This window comes from Phalacrocorax carbo, chromosome Z, assembly GCF_963921805.1.
Source record: "Phalacrocorax carbo chromosome Z, bPhaCar2.1, whole genome shotgun sequence".
Lineage (NCBI taxonomy): Eukaryota > Metazoa > Chordata > Aves > Suliformes > Phalacrocoracidae > Phalacrocorax > Phalacrocorax carbo.
This window is the reverse complement of record NC_087548.1, coordinates 37,295,641-37,314,185: the sequence shown is the minus strand read 5'-3', so window position 1 is coordinate 37,314,185 and position 18,545 is coordinate 37,295,641. Positions and strand designations below refer to the sequence as shown.

Below are 18,545 nucleotides of genomic sequence, written 5' to 3'. Positions count from 1 at the left end.
CTTCATTCTTCATATTTTATTTGCTCCACCTATCTTTCTCTCTATATATCTCATACCTTTTTAAGCTAAAACATTTTCATTCAGTTTAGAACAAGTTCACTAGAAGACTGACACTTTTTTCGACTTATTTCTGAAAAGAAAATACTACACAGATACACACAATACACAATATAGATTCAAAGACAGGATGTTTTAAAAAGTTCTCACATCTGTTTTTATCATCATCTATGAAGAGTACGATTTGATCATTATTGAAGGAGAAACTGAATTGTTATAGAAATCTCACCCGATGTCAGTAAGAGGTGGTTTGTCCCGGCCTCTCTTGTAGCAAAGAAAAAGTTCAGGACTCTTTAGACTTCCATAGTTTAAGTTGGCTTGAAGGGCTGTAGGGGTGGCTTCAACACAGGTGTATCCCTCTGGGACAGTTTCACCAGCTGATTTAATTATCACAGCTATGTCAGTAATCGGAGCCTTTGGACCAGTTGACTTTGTTTCATGTCGGCTTATTTCTTGGTCCAGTAGGGTTGCAGTATCTGTATCAGTAAGCCCTGCCACTACAAAATAGTCAGCCACTCGTGGACCTTTGTCTTCTATCATGGTTATGCCAGTACTTCCTGGGGAGAATAAAGATAAGTCAAACACTCTGCTTTCAAACTAAACTCCTTCCCTCAACAAATATAAGGGTTTAAAATATTTACAGAAATTTTTTCAAATAAAAAAATTCCTATATAGATATTTCAGGAAAATTCTAGGGAAACTCCAAAACAAACTTCGATTTCTGCTGCTCAAAAAGATACTATTGTTGGTAATTAGATTTCAGTCCTAGCACTGTAACAGTCATGCTTTTGCACAAGGAATTTTAAGTGAGATGAAGAACTCAAAGGTCCTAATACAGCAGCTACACAGAAAATTGCTTGGTGAATTAGACCATTCAGCCTCTTCACAGGCTATACATTAATGCAAGTACTCCTAACTAAAAGCATCTATATTTTCCTGCCATTGCTTAATGAATAATTTACACAGAGTTATGCTGCCTCCTTTTTTTTTTTTTGTTGAGAGAACAATTCCAAGCATAGACTCACTAATTTATCTTCTACTCATTTCATCCATTTTGTTTCATAATCTAAACCTAACAGTGCAGTCTTGAGACATTCAGCTGGCAAATGTAACATCTGGAAGCATTTACAAAAATCACACATCCAAACCCACATTTCGTCAACTGATCAGGCAGTACACATCACTGCTCAGCTGCACATTCCAGATCTGGAAAGAGTTGTCCCAACACCAGCAATGTTCACTAAGCATATGATTTTAAAGCAGTGAAATGCAAGTTTCTATCAAGAGCAAAACAAGCTGACAGACTATGCTCAAATATCACAAGTACAATTCCAAGTACTTAATCTCATTAAATACCTACCTTTTTAAAAGTTCAGTGAGAAATATTCAAACAGTAGCTGCCAAGCAATAAACCTGAACACTGTTATACCCTTTCAGGGAGCCAGGGACCACCTTCTTTTAGAACCCCATGCTTCCATCACCAGATTTCTGGGGATCCCATCTAGAAAACTAACCAAGAATGGAAGTCTGGTTCCCATCTTTGAAAACAAGACTGCCACAGCTCAAGGTCCCACCTACCAAGCAGTGGTGGTCCATGGGTATTACCAAATTGTAAGTACACCAAAACTGAAAAGTTTCTTGTATTTAGAATGTCATAGTCTGGTAACTGTAGAAATGTTGGCCTCTGCTAACAGAAAGGTGGTTTGGGGGAGACAGTATAATCCTGTTCCGTGCAACCTCATTTCTCCTCCTTTCTTACCCTGCTCTATCTTACCGAAATTACACCAAAAAGGTATTTTCCATCTTCACACTTTATAAGACTTGTAAATCTTTTTATCAAAAATGTTCTGAATACTCAGCTGAGGGAAAAATCAGTTATTCATCCTGCATGCTTACTAAGAAATCTTAGCATAAGACTTTGCGATCTAGGCACCAACCACTATATTGCAAGATACTATAGCATGAGATGAAAGTAGGGAGGGGAAAGGAAATAATTTAATGAAAATTTGTAGTGTATCTATACTCCAACTCACTGAATTTTTTTTATTTTCTGACACTGAAATGACAACTTCTCAAATCCTTTCAAACCTGAAAAGTACCCACACCCTTTAAAAGATTCTTCTCCAATATTTTTCCACAATGCTTTTCACAATATCACTTCAGTGTTCTCTGAACATTTTGGCTAACAGATTTTGCAGGGCAATCCATAAACAAAGATCCTGGGAAGAGACACAGACAGAAGTGTTTGGCTCCCCTGAAAATGGGAAAGCTATTGGACACCTACCCTCAAGACTGAGTTTTCAGGCCTAAAATATATGGATGTTATATCAACAGGAACAATAAGAGGTTTATTCAATTTGTCAGGTGTTCAGTGCTTAGGTTTCCTGAAGAACAAGAAAATTATACCAAAACCATAGCTACCTATGAGGGTACTGAATCACTTTCAGCTACAGAACTTGCAGCAGTTAACCCTTTTCACTGTCATAAACAACATGAAATTAGTGATAAAGCCCTTTACAGGTAAACAAGTCAGCATGAAACACAGGGGTAATGGCTTCAACTTAATCTCATATAACTTGACCCTTCTGTTAAAAGGTCCCTCCTCATACTGCCACTGCTCATTCCCATCTTCACTTTTGTCCAGAACTATAGTTTGTGCAACCACATAACAAACTAGAACAAGGAACTGCTCTGGCTTAACGCTAACCTGGCAGAGACTGCTTAGTGTTCAATAAGCAGTTCTCCAACAATTCACTGTGTCAGCAAAAAAGCTGCAGCAGTATGCCCCTTTCAGCAGCAGCACTGACTTGGCACTGGATTAATCATAAAACCGTGAAGAATAAGATGTTTCAGTTTGCCTTTCAGATGTTTGGACTTGTTCACAGAATTACAAAAATAAATAACAAAATCAATAAACCAACACCTCCCTGCTCGCCTTAAAAGAAATGAAAGTCCTGAACCAGGATATCTTGTAATCTAGGCAGCACTGTTTGCACTTGACGTGTGAAACCAAATTACTGGAAAAAGCTGCTAAAAATACTGAAATAGTTAGCATCATACAAATTAAACAAAACAAAACCTTTGTTAAATGATCCAACCTTTTATTACCTGCTATATGTTCACGCAGCTCAATATCACATTCTCTCAATGCAACGTGAAAATCGTTGCCCACATTTACTTCTAGTACACAAAGCAGGAAATAAAACAGTAACAATAACAGCATACAACATCAAAAATCGCACTGCGATTTGTATTTTTAATCACAGCTGTAGTTCCTGGAATTGTGCTAATCTTATCCTTGGATGCTTTTTAAAGTTAAAATTCAGCTTTTCTGGGTAAACAGAGAGAGAAAAATTTAAAAGGACCTGCAAAACCAAATACTAAGATTTGGAAGGTTAGAATGCAAATGAAAAGAATCCATTCCCAAATTTTTACTAGTGGGGAATCAATAAAATTGTGGCAATTGGTTGCTAAGGAGCATACACTTATATCTACGATTTTATGTTTTTCTCTTAGCCATGGCTATGTTTTACTTCACAGAAACATTGTGTAATATGTGGCAGGCAAAATTCAGTCACCAGACAATTCAGCTGAGAAACCTGGCACACAAGCCTCATATGTCAGCACAACATTTTGTGAGTATTTCAAAACGTTCTGAGTCTCTCAAAACAATTTTCTTCCTTTCCCACAAGAATAAGTTAAGGTTTCAAGAAAGCACTACAACTCAGCTCTTCAAGAATTTATTCTCTAATTTTAGAAAGATTAAAGCAACAGGACCTCTCAAAAAAGACCTTAAAGTAATAGCTCTTAATTAAGCCATGGTTGTCTTCTTTAAAGCAATAGCTTTATAAATATAAATAGACACCAAACTATAAATTAGCAGATACAGAAAACATACAGAACAGCAGAATTTGGTTAGTCCAAGGATACCTTGCCTTCTGAACTAGTATTTTTTGTGATGCCTCACACAAGAATAAGTATGCATACTGCTGCGCTTAATACACAGGGGAACAAACATTCTTCTAAGAGACCTTCTATTTTAAGTTTTACCATGGCAACTTTTCCCACCATAATTTCAAGAGATATTGTCCCCTGTCAGTTTTCTATAAGTAGGTTTCTTTACATAACAAGACTAATAGGAAAACTCAACATTTAGAAAATATTGGGATTTTTATTGTAACACCCCATTCCCTTGTAGGGCACAACCCAAATACAAATAAATTCTAAAAATAAAAAATTTTACTTTGCTGTTGGGTGATGAAAATGCAGGATATATTGAAAAAAAGCCAACATACAAGTCCCATGAAAGATTTTTTTTTAAAAGTCTACAAAGGTACTTCAGTTTCCAGTCAAACTGAAAACAAAAATTGGGAATTCTGTTTCAAGATCATGAGCAATACTGTCTGAAAAATTACAACCCTGCAAGTCCACATAGATCCATAAGGGCTATGCAGAAATTATTTAAGTGAAGTCAGTCTTCCAATTAATTAATCAGCCACAATAGGAAAGTTTGCTATGAGCAGTTTAGGACCAAAACTATTTTTTAAATAAAAGAAAAAAAATCTTTTGAATAAAAGATCTACTTTTAAAATTCCCATGCTTTTCTGAAAGAAATTCCCACTGGAAGTAATTACTTGTAGATGAAAACAAAACAAGCCTGCACAGTCAACACTTAAAGGTACTTAATATGCCTTGTGTGAGTCAAGAGAGCCATTTAGCAAAAATATGCAAAAGCAAAAAAAAAAACCCCAAAACCACACAATTTTTCACTGCTAAACAGCAAAAATACGGCAGTGTTCTCCTCTCCCACAGTCCATTTTTGATCTCTCTAAAATGACAACAGCCTTTCTCACAACAACGTAATTTTACAACTCTTCCATAGTATCAGTAATATATCAACTCAGTTATTAGCTTCATATAGGTCACAGATAGCCCTTTCTTAAGGAGAGATTTCATAGTGAAATTTCCTTGGGGAAAAGGAATTTTTAACAATTATGAAAAAAATACTACATTATTAGAAATAGTTTCAGTTTATTGACTGCTGTCTAAAACACCAGTGTGATTTTTCTTTAAATATAGCTAGACTGTCTATTTACAGTTAGCTGAACCACAACAGAGAGCTGTTCTTCCACAGATATAAAAATTCATGAGAGCAAGTTACAAGGAGCCACAATGAAGTAAAGATGACAATATAAGTAAGTACGGTATTTGTATTCTACTTCATAGCTATGTTGCATTTTATCACAGTAACAAGCTTTTCAATGCCAAAATGGAGATCACTAAAGTTCTCAGTGTTCATTTACAGAGACTGCCACAGCTGAGGACTCCTATTCTTTAGAGATATAAAAATGTTTTCTTCTACATCACCTGCAAAACACAGAAAAAGGAGACTTCTCTAACACATATTCATTTGTTGAAGTCTGCTTCACCTACTCATCATACTCTGAGTAATAGCAAATACTTATCTAACATTGTTAGATCCACCACTATTCTCCCAAGACTCCTCCATTTAAATTCATTAATGATGTTATTTGCTTTACCACTGCACTGGCTGTTTGTAGTCAAGTAATGTTTGCTTAGAATTCTCCATAACATAAGTATGGTGAGCAGTATTTCATTTCTCAGGTGTGGAGGTACAGGAAAGGGCTTGATTGCTCACCTAAAGTAAAGACATAGACACAGCAGAAAGGAATACCAGCAAAATTAGTATGATAAAACCTTATTATCCTAGAAATTTTCATTTACTTTCTAATATTATTAAATGTTAGAAAGTTGCTATGAGAAAATATGCATGGACCGTGCAAATTTTTAATCTATTTATTTATCTATTTATTATATATATTATCTAAATACAATTTAGATATTTATTTGTATATTTATATTTATTTTATTTAAATATTTTTACAACTATATATTATTTATCTAAATTTATCTATTTAGCTATTGGCTGTAAAGAAGTTAAACAAAAAATGTATATCCATTCTTCTCTGAGATTTATTCCTAAAATAAACTGCCCTAAAGATAGGAAAGACACTGGATTTGCTAAACAAATTTAAAAGACAAAGACTCCACTGGATGGATACAAGACAGTGTCAGGAGGTCCTCTGCAACACTTGGGAAATTTACTGCCTACAATTTGAGGAAAAGAGAAGCATTACTATGTTTTTCACCCCCTGCACTACACAAAACTTCATAAGATAACATAAGTATTACTACAGGCACCTCACTCCCCAATACAGAACTTAATAAGCTGTCTGACCAAGTCTTTGTACATGCAACTTCTCTATTAGTTCCAACGAACTAATCAGAAGAGAGGTAGGATAGGCCAAGTTTGTTTACCTTTCTGAAAATTCAGAAAGACATTTTCCTTGCTGTGATGAAGAAAGGAGAGATCTGATTCTTTATTCACACCGACCACTCTTTTATCTTGTGCTGAGATTAAATAATGTCATTGGTGAAGGGATGGAAAGAACAATTTATTTCCCCTTTGTATGAAAGAATCTTCACTGGTGCTCTTTAAATCTTAATTTTATACCACAGCAAACAGTGCAGAATTTCTTTTAATGAGTGACTTTGGAAATATCCCTGATTCACATTAAAATCATTACATAACTTGCATACATATGTTAAAATACAAAACCAGCAAGAGAGCATGCTCCTTGGGATAAGGCAGTATCAGCTACTTATTGAAACTAAAAATGGAAAGAAATTAAAACAAGATTTGTAAATGCCTTTAAAGACATGTTTGAAGAAGCTAAATCACTGTCATACACAGCAAACAGATACAACTAGGTTGCATTAAGCCTTCTGCTTGACCCCCTTTTTTCTGCACACATTTCAAATACCAGTATCAAAGAACAGTTTGGGTTGAAAGGGGCCTTTAAAGGTCATCTAGTCCCCCTGCCATGGGCAGGCACATCTTCCACTAAATCAGGTTGTTCAAAGCCTCGTCCAACTGGACCTTGAACATTCCAGGATGGGGATTTGATGTATCTTCTGCTATGATATCAGAAGATCAATCCACTGGGCAACCTGTTTCTGCGCCCCACCACCCGCATGATAATAAATGTCTTCCTTATTTCCAATCTAAACATAGCCTCTTTTAGTTTAAAACTTTTGCCCCTTATCCTGTCACTAGAGGTCTTGGTAAAAAAAAAACAAAAACTTTATGTAGTATTCCCAACAGTGGAGAAGATAAAGGCGTGACAAAGTTGGTGTGAAAAAACTGATGACACTAATTATAAATGACAATTTTTTTTTCAGAAATGGGTGCTCTTAAATCAGAACAAAAATATTTAGTCACTTGGGACAGGAGAAGGTAGAACTTGAAGGCCTGAACTTGGCAAGTTTGACTAGCAGTGAGGATTTAGACACTTCAGAGTTTTATCTCTAGGACTGTTTATAAAATTCAAATCTAAATACAAATGCTAAAGGACTGAAACTACTATTAGATTATAATGTAACCATACTAATACTATGAATACAATTCTTTAAAACTTCACATTAGTGGGAATGCATCAATAATAGTGATTTCTTCAGTTTGGCGGTTTTTGTGGTTTTTTTTTTCAACTATTTCCTAGTTGTATTCCATAGCAACAGAAAGAACACAGTGAAGGTGGTTCTCAGTGTTAACTGTATTCAATAAATCAGAATAATTGCTTTTGCTCTAATTGCCTCAAATTTTGTCTTTTTTTAAACTGGATTTCAGCACATGGAAGTCAGTCCTTGAAGTCACTTCGAAAAGCAATGAGCAAAGCAATTATGGACTATACTTGGCAATTGAAACTTTAGATTGGTTTTTTTAAACACAAAATAGGATTCTAGGACACATATATACCCATGCAGGCTTAAATGTAAACAGTATATGCAAAGACAGCCATCAATATTACCATTAAACAATCCGAACATACTGGAGTATATACACAGGGTTCCCCAACAGCTTGCACTCCAGTTGCTTGTCCATTCCAGCATATCTTCACTATTATTCCTCACATCAGTATGCTTGTCCATACATTAAATGTGCAAGCCTACTTCTACTCAGGTAAGTGTGCAACTCCAGCTTATGCATTTCAGTTTGGTGCACGTGGGACAGCAGAAATCAGACCTTGTGAATGCATCACAGATGGTTTTAAAACTACTACAGAATGGAACATTATAAACTAGACTATTTAACGATGTTAAATGAGTTCGGGTGAACCAAGGAGGTTATCAAACACTTAAGATGTCATTAGCAACACATACGTAAGTTACATGGACATATCTATACACAATGTTCTACAAAGCACATTTTACTATCTGTAAGAATATACCACAAATATATACACACACACATATATATATACACACCACAACAAAAGACAAGATAAGGCAACATTACTTCAAGCATACCATTAGCACTACACAGGATTAAAGCAGAAAAAAAAGTAGTTCACAGACTATGAGCCACGGTCAGTCAGCAATGACAGTAAAAGAATTCCTAGATGTGCACCTGAAGTCTTCTTTTTTTGGAATGCATACCACATTGTCATATAGCTAAATTGCTGCAAATTTGCACGTATTCAAAGAAAAAATGTTGACTCTGTACTAGCTGTTTGTGTACCAGACTGTTTTCTGACAGCATCTGAACGTGAAAATCGACATAAAATGATTGTGATCAGCTTGGTCGGAAAGTTTTCTGACGCCTTCCAAATATATCAGGGCACTACAGTAGGAAAGGAGAAGAAATATCACATCAAATCACCTCAGGTAAGAAATTCCTATGGAAGCAAAGGGACCAAGCCTAGAACCAATTTGATGAAAGCTGCCCCCCCCTTCCCCCAATACAAAAACCAGTTCTTAGAGCACCAGAGTTTGCAAACTGTGAATTTTGGAACAAAATCACTTCCGCTTTAAGCTCCTGAAATGTCAAACACAGGTCTACAGTTAATGCTGAAAAACAAACTGCATTTTATAGATTAAATAAAAAAATCTTACCATCAAATTAGCAGACATACTTAAAACCCACAGACCATAGGCTGAAACACCACAGGTAGGAAATGAAAATATTTTTTTCACACTTTTAACTGTCTACGATGGCTAAAGACATCCAAGATTCTTTAAAACTTGACTAAAATAAGTGGTATCTCTCTTTCAGGATTTGTTACTAACATTTTCATGAGAGCCACGAACAAATACACCATTCACATAATGGGATACGGGTGTCTGTATTATTACAACATACCTTCCTTTTCAGTTTCAAACCATGGGCTTTGCAATGACGCAAGTGCGCTTCATATGAAGAAAGGGTGGTGAGGAAATGAAGTGACTTTTGAAATCCAGTATTGTAATAAGTGATAATTACATCGTAATAATTCTCTACTTTTTTAAGTGTTGTGGTTTAACCTGGCAAGCAGCTAAACACCACACAGCCATTTGCTCGCTCCCCGGCCCCCACAGTGGGACTGGGCAGAGAATTGGTGGAGGAGAAGTAAAATTTGTGGGTTGAGATAAAGACAGTTTAATAGAACAGAAAAGGAAGGGAAAATAATAATAAAATAGTGAAAGACTATACAAAGCAAGTGATGCAAAAAATATACAAGGTAAATACTAGGAAGAAAATCAACTCTATTCCAGCCCAGTCAAAATCAGGACAGTATCCACCCCTTATTCTATATCATCTTCACCATGCTCAAGTCCCATGCTTTCCAATACATCCCAATTGATCACAACCACCTTTCCTGTATTTTCATGTATACACACAGATATCATTCCTTTAGTCTGTGGGCCATCCCTCGAAAATGTCCGTTGAGTTCATTTAGTCCACAACTTTGGGCTTCATCTGTCATAACAGTCCTTCAGGGCAGCAGAGATGGTGTGTGTTGTTGGACTGTTGCATGATGAAGCCAGGTCTGGTTCCTTTATTGCTGCACTTGTCTGGTTCTACCATTGCTGCACTTTGCTTGGTTTCATCAAAGTTCATTCTTCATTAATACAGGTGATTCTTACAGTAATACCATTGATATGGCATATAGCAACCATAGAAGTTATTCTATAGCAATTAACATCATTCCATTCAGTTCATTAGCTATTCTCACACAAAATCAAATCCCTTAAAGTACACATCAGACTTCCCCATCCTACCGCATCACTCACCAAGCGCACCCAGGTTGTTCAGCAAAAACAATCCCATGGATGGGTTTGTCTGTGCCTGAAGCAGGAGTAACCCAGACTGTTTTCCCCAGAAGCACTGGGCAGGCCAGCTTGATTGGCAGATCTGCTAGTGTTGACTGACTATGTGACTTTTGCTAAATGTGTATTCCGATTTTAAATGTCCCACCCTCCATTGCTCTCAGTGTAGTCTTTAACAGTCCATTTCATTGTTTGATTTTCCCAGACGATGGTGCATGACAGGGGATTTGATACACCCACTCAATCCCATGCTCGTTGGACCAGATGTCCATGAGGTTGTTTCAGAAATGAGTTCTGTTGTCTGACTTTGTTCCTTCTGGGGTGCCATGTTGCCATAAGACTTGCTCTTCACAGCCCAGGACAGTGTTCTGAGGGGTGGCACGGGGCACAGGATATGTTTCCAGCCATCTGGTGGTTGCTTCCACCATTGTAAGCACATGACGCTTGCCTTGGCAGGTTTGTGGGAATGTGATGTAACCAATCTGCCAGGTATCCCCATATTTATACTTCAGCCATCATCCTCCATATCACAGAGGCTTTACTCACTTGGCTTCCTTGATTGCAGCGCATGATTCACATCCATGGATAGCCTGTGCAATAGAGTCCATCTGTATGTTGCATGCCCTGAGGTGTCATGGGCCCACCGACCTATAAGTAGTTCACCCTTATGCTGCCAGTCAAGATCCACCTCAGCCACTTCAATCTGAGCAGCTTGATCTACCTGCCGGTTGTTTCAATGCTCTTCAGTGGCCTGACTCTTGGGGATGAGAGCATCCACACGATGTACCTTTACAACCAGGTTCTCTACCCGGGAAGCAAGATCTTGCCACAATGCAGCAGCCCAGATGGGTTTGCCGCTGTGCTGCCAGTTGCTTTGCTTCCATTGCTGTAACCACCCCCATAGGGTGTTTGCCACCATCCAGGAGTCAGTATAGAGATAGAGCACTGGCCACTTTTCTCATTCAGCAATGTCTAATGCCAACTGGATGGCCTTTACTCCTGCAAACTGGCTTGATTCACCTTCCCCTTCAGCAGTTTCTGCTACTTGTCGTGTAGAACTCCATACAGCAGCCTTCCATCTCCGGTGCTTTCCCACAAGGCGACAGGACCCATCAGTGGCCACTGCCTATTGTTCTCATTTTCTGGTAGTTTATTATACAGTGGGGCCTCTTCAGCACATGCTGCCACCTCCTCCTCTGGTGATAATCCAAAATCTTTCCCTTCTGGCCAGTCCATAATCACTTCCAAGATTCCTGGGTGACTAGTGTTTCCTATTCGAGCCTGTTGGGTGATCAGTGCAACCCATTTATTCCACGTAGTATCAGCTGCATGATGGGTAGAGAGGACCCTCCCTTTCAACATCATTTATCAGCAGTCCTGGTTAACAGGGGAGGTCCCAGATGACTGGAGACTTGCCGATGTGATGCCCTTCTACAAGAAGGGCCGGAAGGAGGATCCAGGGAACTACAGGCCTGTTGGCCTGACCTCAGTGCTGGAGAAGATTATGGAGCAAAACATCTTGAGTTAGCTCACGAGGCATGTGCATGACAACCAGGGGATCAGGCCCAGCCAGCATGGCTTCATGAAAAGCAGGTCCTGCCTGATCAACCTGATCTCCTTCTATGACCAGGTGACCCACCTCGTGAATGAAGGAAAGGCTTTGACACTGTCACCCACAGCATTCTCCTAGACAAGCTGGCGGCTGTTGGCTTAGACAGGTGTACTCTTTGCCGGGTAAAAGCTGGCTGGACGGTGGAGCCCAGCGAGTTGTGATGAACGGAGCTAAATCCAGTTGGCGGCCGGTCACAAGCGATGCTCCCCAGGGCTCAGTTTTGGGGCCAGTCTTATTAAATACCTTTATCAATGACCTGGATGAGGGGATCAAGTGCACCCTCAGTAAGTTTGCAAATGACACCAAGCTGGGTGGGCATGTTGATCTGCTTGAGGGAAGGAAGGCTCTGCAGATGGACCTGGGCAGGCTGGATCGATGGGCCGAGGCCAACTGTATGAGGTTTAACAAGGCCAAGTGCTGGGTTCTGCACTTGGGCCACAACAACCTCATGCAACGCTACAGGCTTGGGGAAGAGTGGCTGCAAGGCTGCTGGGCAGAGAAGGACCTGGGGGTGCTGGCTGATGGCTGGCAGCTGAACATGAGCCAGCAGTGTGCCCATGTGGCCAGGAAGGCCAACAGCATCCTGGCTTGTATCAGAAATAGTGTAGCCAGCAGGAGTAGGGAAGTGATTGTGCCTCTGTACTCAGCACTGGTGAGGCCACACCTTGGATACTGTGTTTAGTTTTGGGCCCCTCAGTACAAGAAAGGCATTGAGGTTCTGCAGTGTGTCCAGAGAAGTACAACGAAGCCGGTGAGGGTCTGGAGATCAAGCCTTATGAGGAGAGGCTGAGGGAGCTGGGGTTGTTTAGTCTGCAGAAGAGGAGGCTGAGGGGAGACCTCATCCCTCTCTACAACTACCTGACAGGAGGCTGAAGCGAGGTGGGTGTTTGTCTCTTCTCCCAAGTTGATAGTGTTAGAACAAGAGAAAAGGGCTTCAAGCTGTGTCAGGGTAGGTTTTGACTGGATATTAGGAGAAATTTCTTCACTGAAAGAGTGGTCAGGCATTGGAAGAGGCTGCCCAGAGAGGTGGCAGAGTAACCATCCCTGGAGATGGTCAAAAGCCATGTAGATGTGGCACCTGGGGACATGGTTTAGAGGCATGGTGGTGTTGGGTTGACAGATGTACTTGATGATCCTAGAGGTCCTTTCCAACCTTAATGATTGTATGATTCTATGATCCAGCCCAGCACTGGCGGTTGGGGTGCCAGGAAGAGCTGTGCTTCAGTACCAACCACTTCTGAAGCAAAGCAAGCCCTTTTATACAGTGCCAATATCTCTTTTTCAACTGGAGTATAGTGGGCCCAGACCCTCGTATCCCTCACTCCAAAACCCTATGGGTCAACCTCGGATGCCCCCTGATGCTTTCTGCCAGAGGCTCCAGGTAGGACCATTCTCCCCAGCAACGGTGTAGAACACATTCTTTACGTCTTGTCCTGCCCAGACTGGCCCAAGGGCTAATGCATAGACTATCTCCTGTTTAATCTGTTCAAAGGCTTGTCATTGCACAGGGCCCCATCTGAAATCGTTCTTCCGGGTCACTTGATAAAGAGGGCTTTCAATCACACTATAATTTGGAATATGCATTCTCCAAAAATCCACAACGCCTAATAAAGCTTGTGTTTCCTTTTCACTAGTTTGTGGGGACATGGCTGCTATTTTGTTGATCACATCCACTGGAATCTGACGACATCCATCTTGCCATTTGATTCCTAAAAACTGGATCTCCTGTGCAGGTCACTTGACCTCACTTTGTTTTATGGTGAAACCAGCCTTCAGAAGGATTTGGATTATTTTCTTCCCTGTCTCAAAAACTTCTTCTGCTGTGTTGCCCCACACAATGATGTCATCAATGTGTTGTAGGTGTTCTGGAGCTCCTCCCTGTTCCAGTGCAGTATGGATGAGTCCATGGCAAATGCTAAGACTGTGTTTCCACCCCTGGGGCAGTTGATTCCAGGTGAAATCAAACTTTGGCCTGCACTCTGCTGCCAGAGGGATTGAGAAGAATGCATTAGTGATATTGATTGTGGCATACCACTTGGCTGCCTTTGACTCCAGTGCATATTGAAGTTCCAGAATGCCCGGCATTACAGCACTCAGCAGTGGTATGATTTCGTTCAGGCCACAATAGTCTACTGTTAGCCTCCACTCTCCATTAGACTTCCACACTGGCCATACGGGACTGTTAAAGGGTGAGCGAGTCTTACTGATCACCCTTTGGATCTCCAGTCAACCGAATCAACTCATAGATGGGAATCAGGGAGTCTCGGTTGGTACAATACTGCTGCTGGTGATGGTTGTGGTGGTGACTGGCACCTGTTGTTCCTTGACCCTCAGTAACCCCACAACAGAAGGGTTCTTTGAGAGGCCAGGCAAGGTAGACAGCTGTTTAATTTCCTGTCTCCAAGGCAGCTATACCAAAAGCCCACCTGTTCCCTTTTGCGTCCTTGAAATACCCTCTCCTGGGGTAGTCTATGCCAAGGATGCACAGAGCCTCTGGGCCAGTCACAATGGGGTGCTTTTGCCACTCATTCACGGTTAGGCTCACTTTGGCCTCCAATACAGTTAGCTGTTGGCATCCCCGTTACTCCAGAAATACAGCTCCTGTGTAGCTTGATGGCATTAGGGTGCGCTATGCACCAGTGTCTACTAAAGCCTTATACTCCTGTGCAGCTGATGTGCCAGGCCATTGAATCCACAGAGTCCAGAAAACCCGGTTTTCTTTTCCTCCACCTGGCTGGAAGTAGGGCCCCTCTAGTCCTGGTCATAGTATCCATTACTCACTTCTTGTAAATGTGAAACAAAAGCCCCTTTATTTAGATGAGAAGTCAAATCAGCTATTCTACTCTGTCTGGGGAACTGCCCACTGGAAACTAGAGCAGCAATTTTCCTGGAAGAACTTCCTTCTGTGACTGATTTTCCTTGCAACTCACATACATGTGCCTCTAGGGTTGAGGTAGGTTTTCCATCCCACTTCTTCAGGTCCTCTCTGTGGTTATGCAGATAAAACCACAGGGTAGCCCATCATGTGTATCCACTACATTCTCTCTTAAGCAGAGGGACGCTTACTCCTAATATCTGAGATACTGGTCCATACAGGTGGGGAGTAGGACATATCATCTTTACGTTGCTGGACCTTCCAGGACAGTTCTTCCACAGCCAAGACGCAGGCCCGTAGGGAAGAAGAGAGACTTTCTTCATATTGGCCAGCCAATTCATCCACCTTTGGTTCCTCTCTGTCCTTCCAGGTCATTACTACCAATGAGTTTGCATGCACTGATGGTGTGCTCCGTACAAACTTCCACCATATGGGTTGTGTGCACCTGACTTCATCTGGATCTTTGGATAAATGCTCATTGTCCTGTCCAGGTCATCATAAATCACCTCCAGCATGGCTAATTCCCTCAGATATGGAATACCTCTCTCCATGGTCCACTTGACTGGGTGAAATATAACATCTTTTTTGAAGGGATACATTTCCTTCACGCCTGACAGTAATCACCTCCAGAGGCTGAGGGCTTGTGCCCATTATCCAATCACTTTTTCAATGCTCCCTGCCCTAGAAAGCGATCCCTGCTGCTTGGCTTCCTTACCCTCTAATTCCAGGCTTCTGGCCCTGTTATCTCAGTATCGGAGCAGTCAGGTGACAAGGTGCTCACCTGGACTACAACTGAAGTCTTTTTGCATATCTCTCAGCTCATTCAGGGATAGGGATCGGGTGGTTACCTTCTCATTTATGGGTTCTGCCTCTTCCTCCTCCTGTTCTCATGTTGGCCCTGGTTCATCTTCATCCCTTACTAAATGAGTTGATTTTCTTGTGTATTTCTTTTTGTGTATAGGGGTGACTGAAACTAGCATGGGTTGGTTCTCTGGTTCAGCTGCAGTGCCTGTCATGGGGGCTGGAGTAGCCACAGTGCTCATTGCAGGGGTAGATCTCCAAATAGTACCCTTAAATAGTTGTTTAGTCCTAAGCAAGACCTGACACACATTCAGGAGACATATCAATAGGACCATGCTGGTTTGAACATCCCAAGGGTATTCAAAATTCTCAAGAGCTGTTGTAACCAGCCTGAAGGAGAAAGGGAAAATGAAGGAGTGGGGTAAAGTGTCCCCCCCATTTTCCCCATAGATTGGTTCTCTGAGGAAGAAAGGTAAAGAGTGTAATTATAAACAGTTTCCAAGAGGTGACTCTCAAGGTACGGAGATGATGACAATGATGGGTGCAAATACCAGATTAGACTCATAATTTTACCATATCATAAACCAGTGTTACACAGTGCAGCAAAACGATTGCCTTGATCAAGCTCCCAGTGGTGATAAACAGCATAACATGGAACATATACTACAAATACAGTATTACATAACCCAACTTTGCAAGCAAGCACGACAACTTTGAGAGCAAATAGATCAGCATTGTGACCAGTGACTATTAAACCAATATAATGAATGCTTATAAAAAATTTGCCTTAACACGCTCTGGTCAGATTTGTCATTATCTCAACCCTTTGTGCCCCACACTGGCCACCAAAAAAGACTGGTTTTGTTTAACCTGGTAAGCACCTAACCAACACACAGCTGTTTGCTCATTCCCCACCACCTGGGAAGTGGGATGGGGTTGAGAATTGGAAAAAAACCCTTAAAATTCATGGGCTGAGATAAAGACAGTTTAACAGGACAGAAAAGAAAGGGATGATGATGATGATGATAATAACAATAACAATAATAATAATAATGATAAAAGAATATACAAAGTAAGTGATGTACAATGCAATTGCTCACCACCTGCTGACCAGTGCCCAGCCAGTTCCCAAGCTGCAGTCAGCACCCCTCCTGGCCAACTCCCCTTAGTTTATATTCTGAGCATGATATCACATGGTATGTAATATCCTTTTAGCCAATTTGGGTCAGCTGTCCTGGCTGTGCCCCCCTCCCCGCTTCTCATTGGCAGGGCATGAAAAGCTGAAAAGCCTTTGACTAGTGTAAGCACTACTTTGCAACAATTAAAATGTTAGTGTGTTATCAACATTATTCTCATCCTAAATCGAAAACACAGTGCTGTACCAGCTACTAGGAAGAAAATTAACTCTATCCCAGATGAAACCAGGGCAGTAAGGCATATAGAGTTTGCCACCTAAGCATCAATTTTGTTACAGAGAAGTCTTACAGCTTTTCAGACCTGTTTAGAAACAAATGGAGTATATTTTAAATAATTTTGCCTTTAACAAAATATATTATTAGTCTCCATTATCCTGAATTTTCTTTGCATTTTCCATGTTTTTTTTGTCCTGTATGCAATTCCTTGGATTGCTGGAGCAAAAATTATCAAATAAAGGGAGAACATTAGTCACAAAATTTCAGCTTTATATTTAGTAAAAGGGAATTATTCAGAAAAGACAAAATCAAACTACCAACAATTTAAGATTCTGTCTTAGGAAGCAGAACTGTGCTTTTAGTCTGATTTTTTTTCATGATTGTCAGCAAAACCAGTTACCAGGGAAGAAAAAAAAAACCAAAAAGAAAAAACCTGACTCCAGACTATCCAGACTATCTCTACCATGTTCAACAGTTCTAGTTTTTCTATTGTACAGTAGTTTCAAGTTGTCCAATGGTATAAAAATTGGAGTGGTTACAGACATGTGAGACCAAAAAAAATTCTGAAGTGACCTACTACAGAGTCTAGCGGAGAAGCAGCTAGAATCAATGAAGGCAAGTTTGGTACCTGTAAATTAAGTTCTATTGCCAAGGACAGAAAACAGAAATGGAAAAGATGGGAGAAGGGAAGAATGATAATCAGCAAGCAGTCTAGCTACACTCATTTAATAAACCAGTTCAATCTTTTCTCATCAGTGTTGTACCCAAAATGTTCTTTCACATAACAGAAGATGGCAACTACTCCAGAGGCTGCAAATAAAATAGTCCAAGAGAGAAAATTAAATAATAACAACAATAATAATAATAGTTCTCAGAGCAATGGAAGTACTTTATGAAATTCACTTACTGCACCATTTGCAAGCTTTAAAGGTTAGCCATGCTCAGTATTATGTAATGAGTGAAACATCTGCAGCCCTGGAAACATTCTTTGTTAGAGAATTCTTTCTGTAATTGGAAACGCTGTTGGAACAAAGCCAAATATAGTAGCCTGAAACAAAAATAAAAGAGTGAAGAAAAAGTCAAGAGACAATAGCCCAGTGGTTAAGTGCCTTCTGGGAGCTCAAATCACCTAGATTGCTTTTCATAGTTTTTTTGGTGCCCTTTTTTGTTTGGGGTGAGGCTAGACTATGTTTTGGTTTTGAGAGGTCAAAGGAGAGAAGATGTTCTGTTTCAAATCTACCTGAGAGATTACTCAAAGTAAGCTGTAAGAGTTTGAGATATTCTTTCTTCTTGCTCTCTCTACTAAGCATTGACATAATTAGGAATCACCATTGAAATTATTTTGCCAGAATCTCCAGTTGCAGAGATTTTCTAGATCACAGAATCATGCTTTGATTTCTTTTCTGTTAGTTGCCTACAATACAATCAGCCATATGCTGCTTGAAATTGCCTCCTAAGGGCTCCAATAATTCAGAGTGGAAAAGCCATTCGCTAGTTTTGAGGAACATGGTTTTCCTCATTTTTATCTTTTGGGAAAAAAAAATGCTACAGGAAGATGTCATTCTTCTCTATATGCCTCTCCATTGAGAGCTTTATGACATCAAACACAGACTACATCATT

The 18,545-nt window shown here is 40.2% G+C and overlaps 1 protein-coding gene across 5 annotated transcripts in view; it reads right to left on the bottom strand.

Moving 5' to 3' along the window:
* Positions 1–18,545, bottom strand: part of DENND4C (DENN domain containing 4C) — a 390,193-nt gene that overhangs the window by 50,399 nt on the left and 321,249 nt on the right. For 4 of the 5 annotated variants that reach the window (XM_064437869.1, XM_064437872.1, XM_064437868.1 and 1 more), the window contains one exon: positions 287–614. The exons of the other annotated variant lie outside the window; for it this stretch is intronic. In XM_064437869.1, coding sequence (XP_064293939.1) covers positions 287–597 — 311 coding nt within the window. In that variant the 5' untranslated portion in view covers positions 598–614. The remainder of the gene's footprint in view (positions 1–286; positions 615–18,545) is intronic. 5 annotated transcript variants of the gene reach the window in all.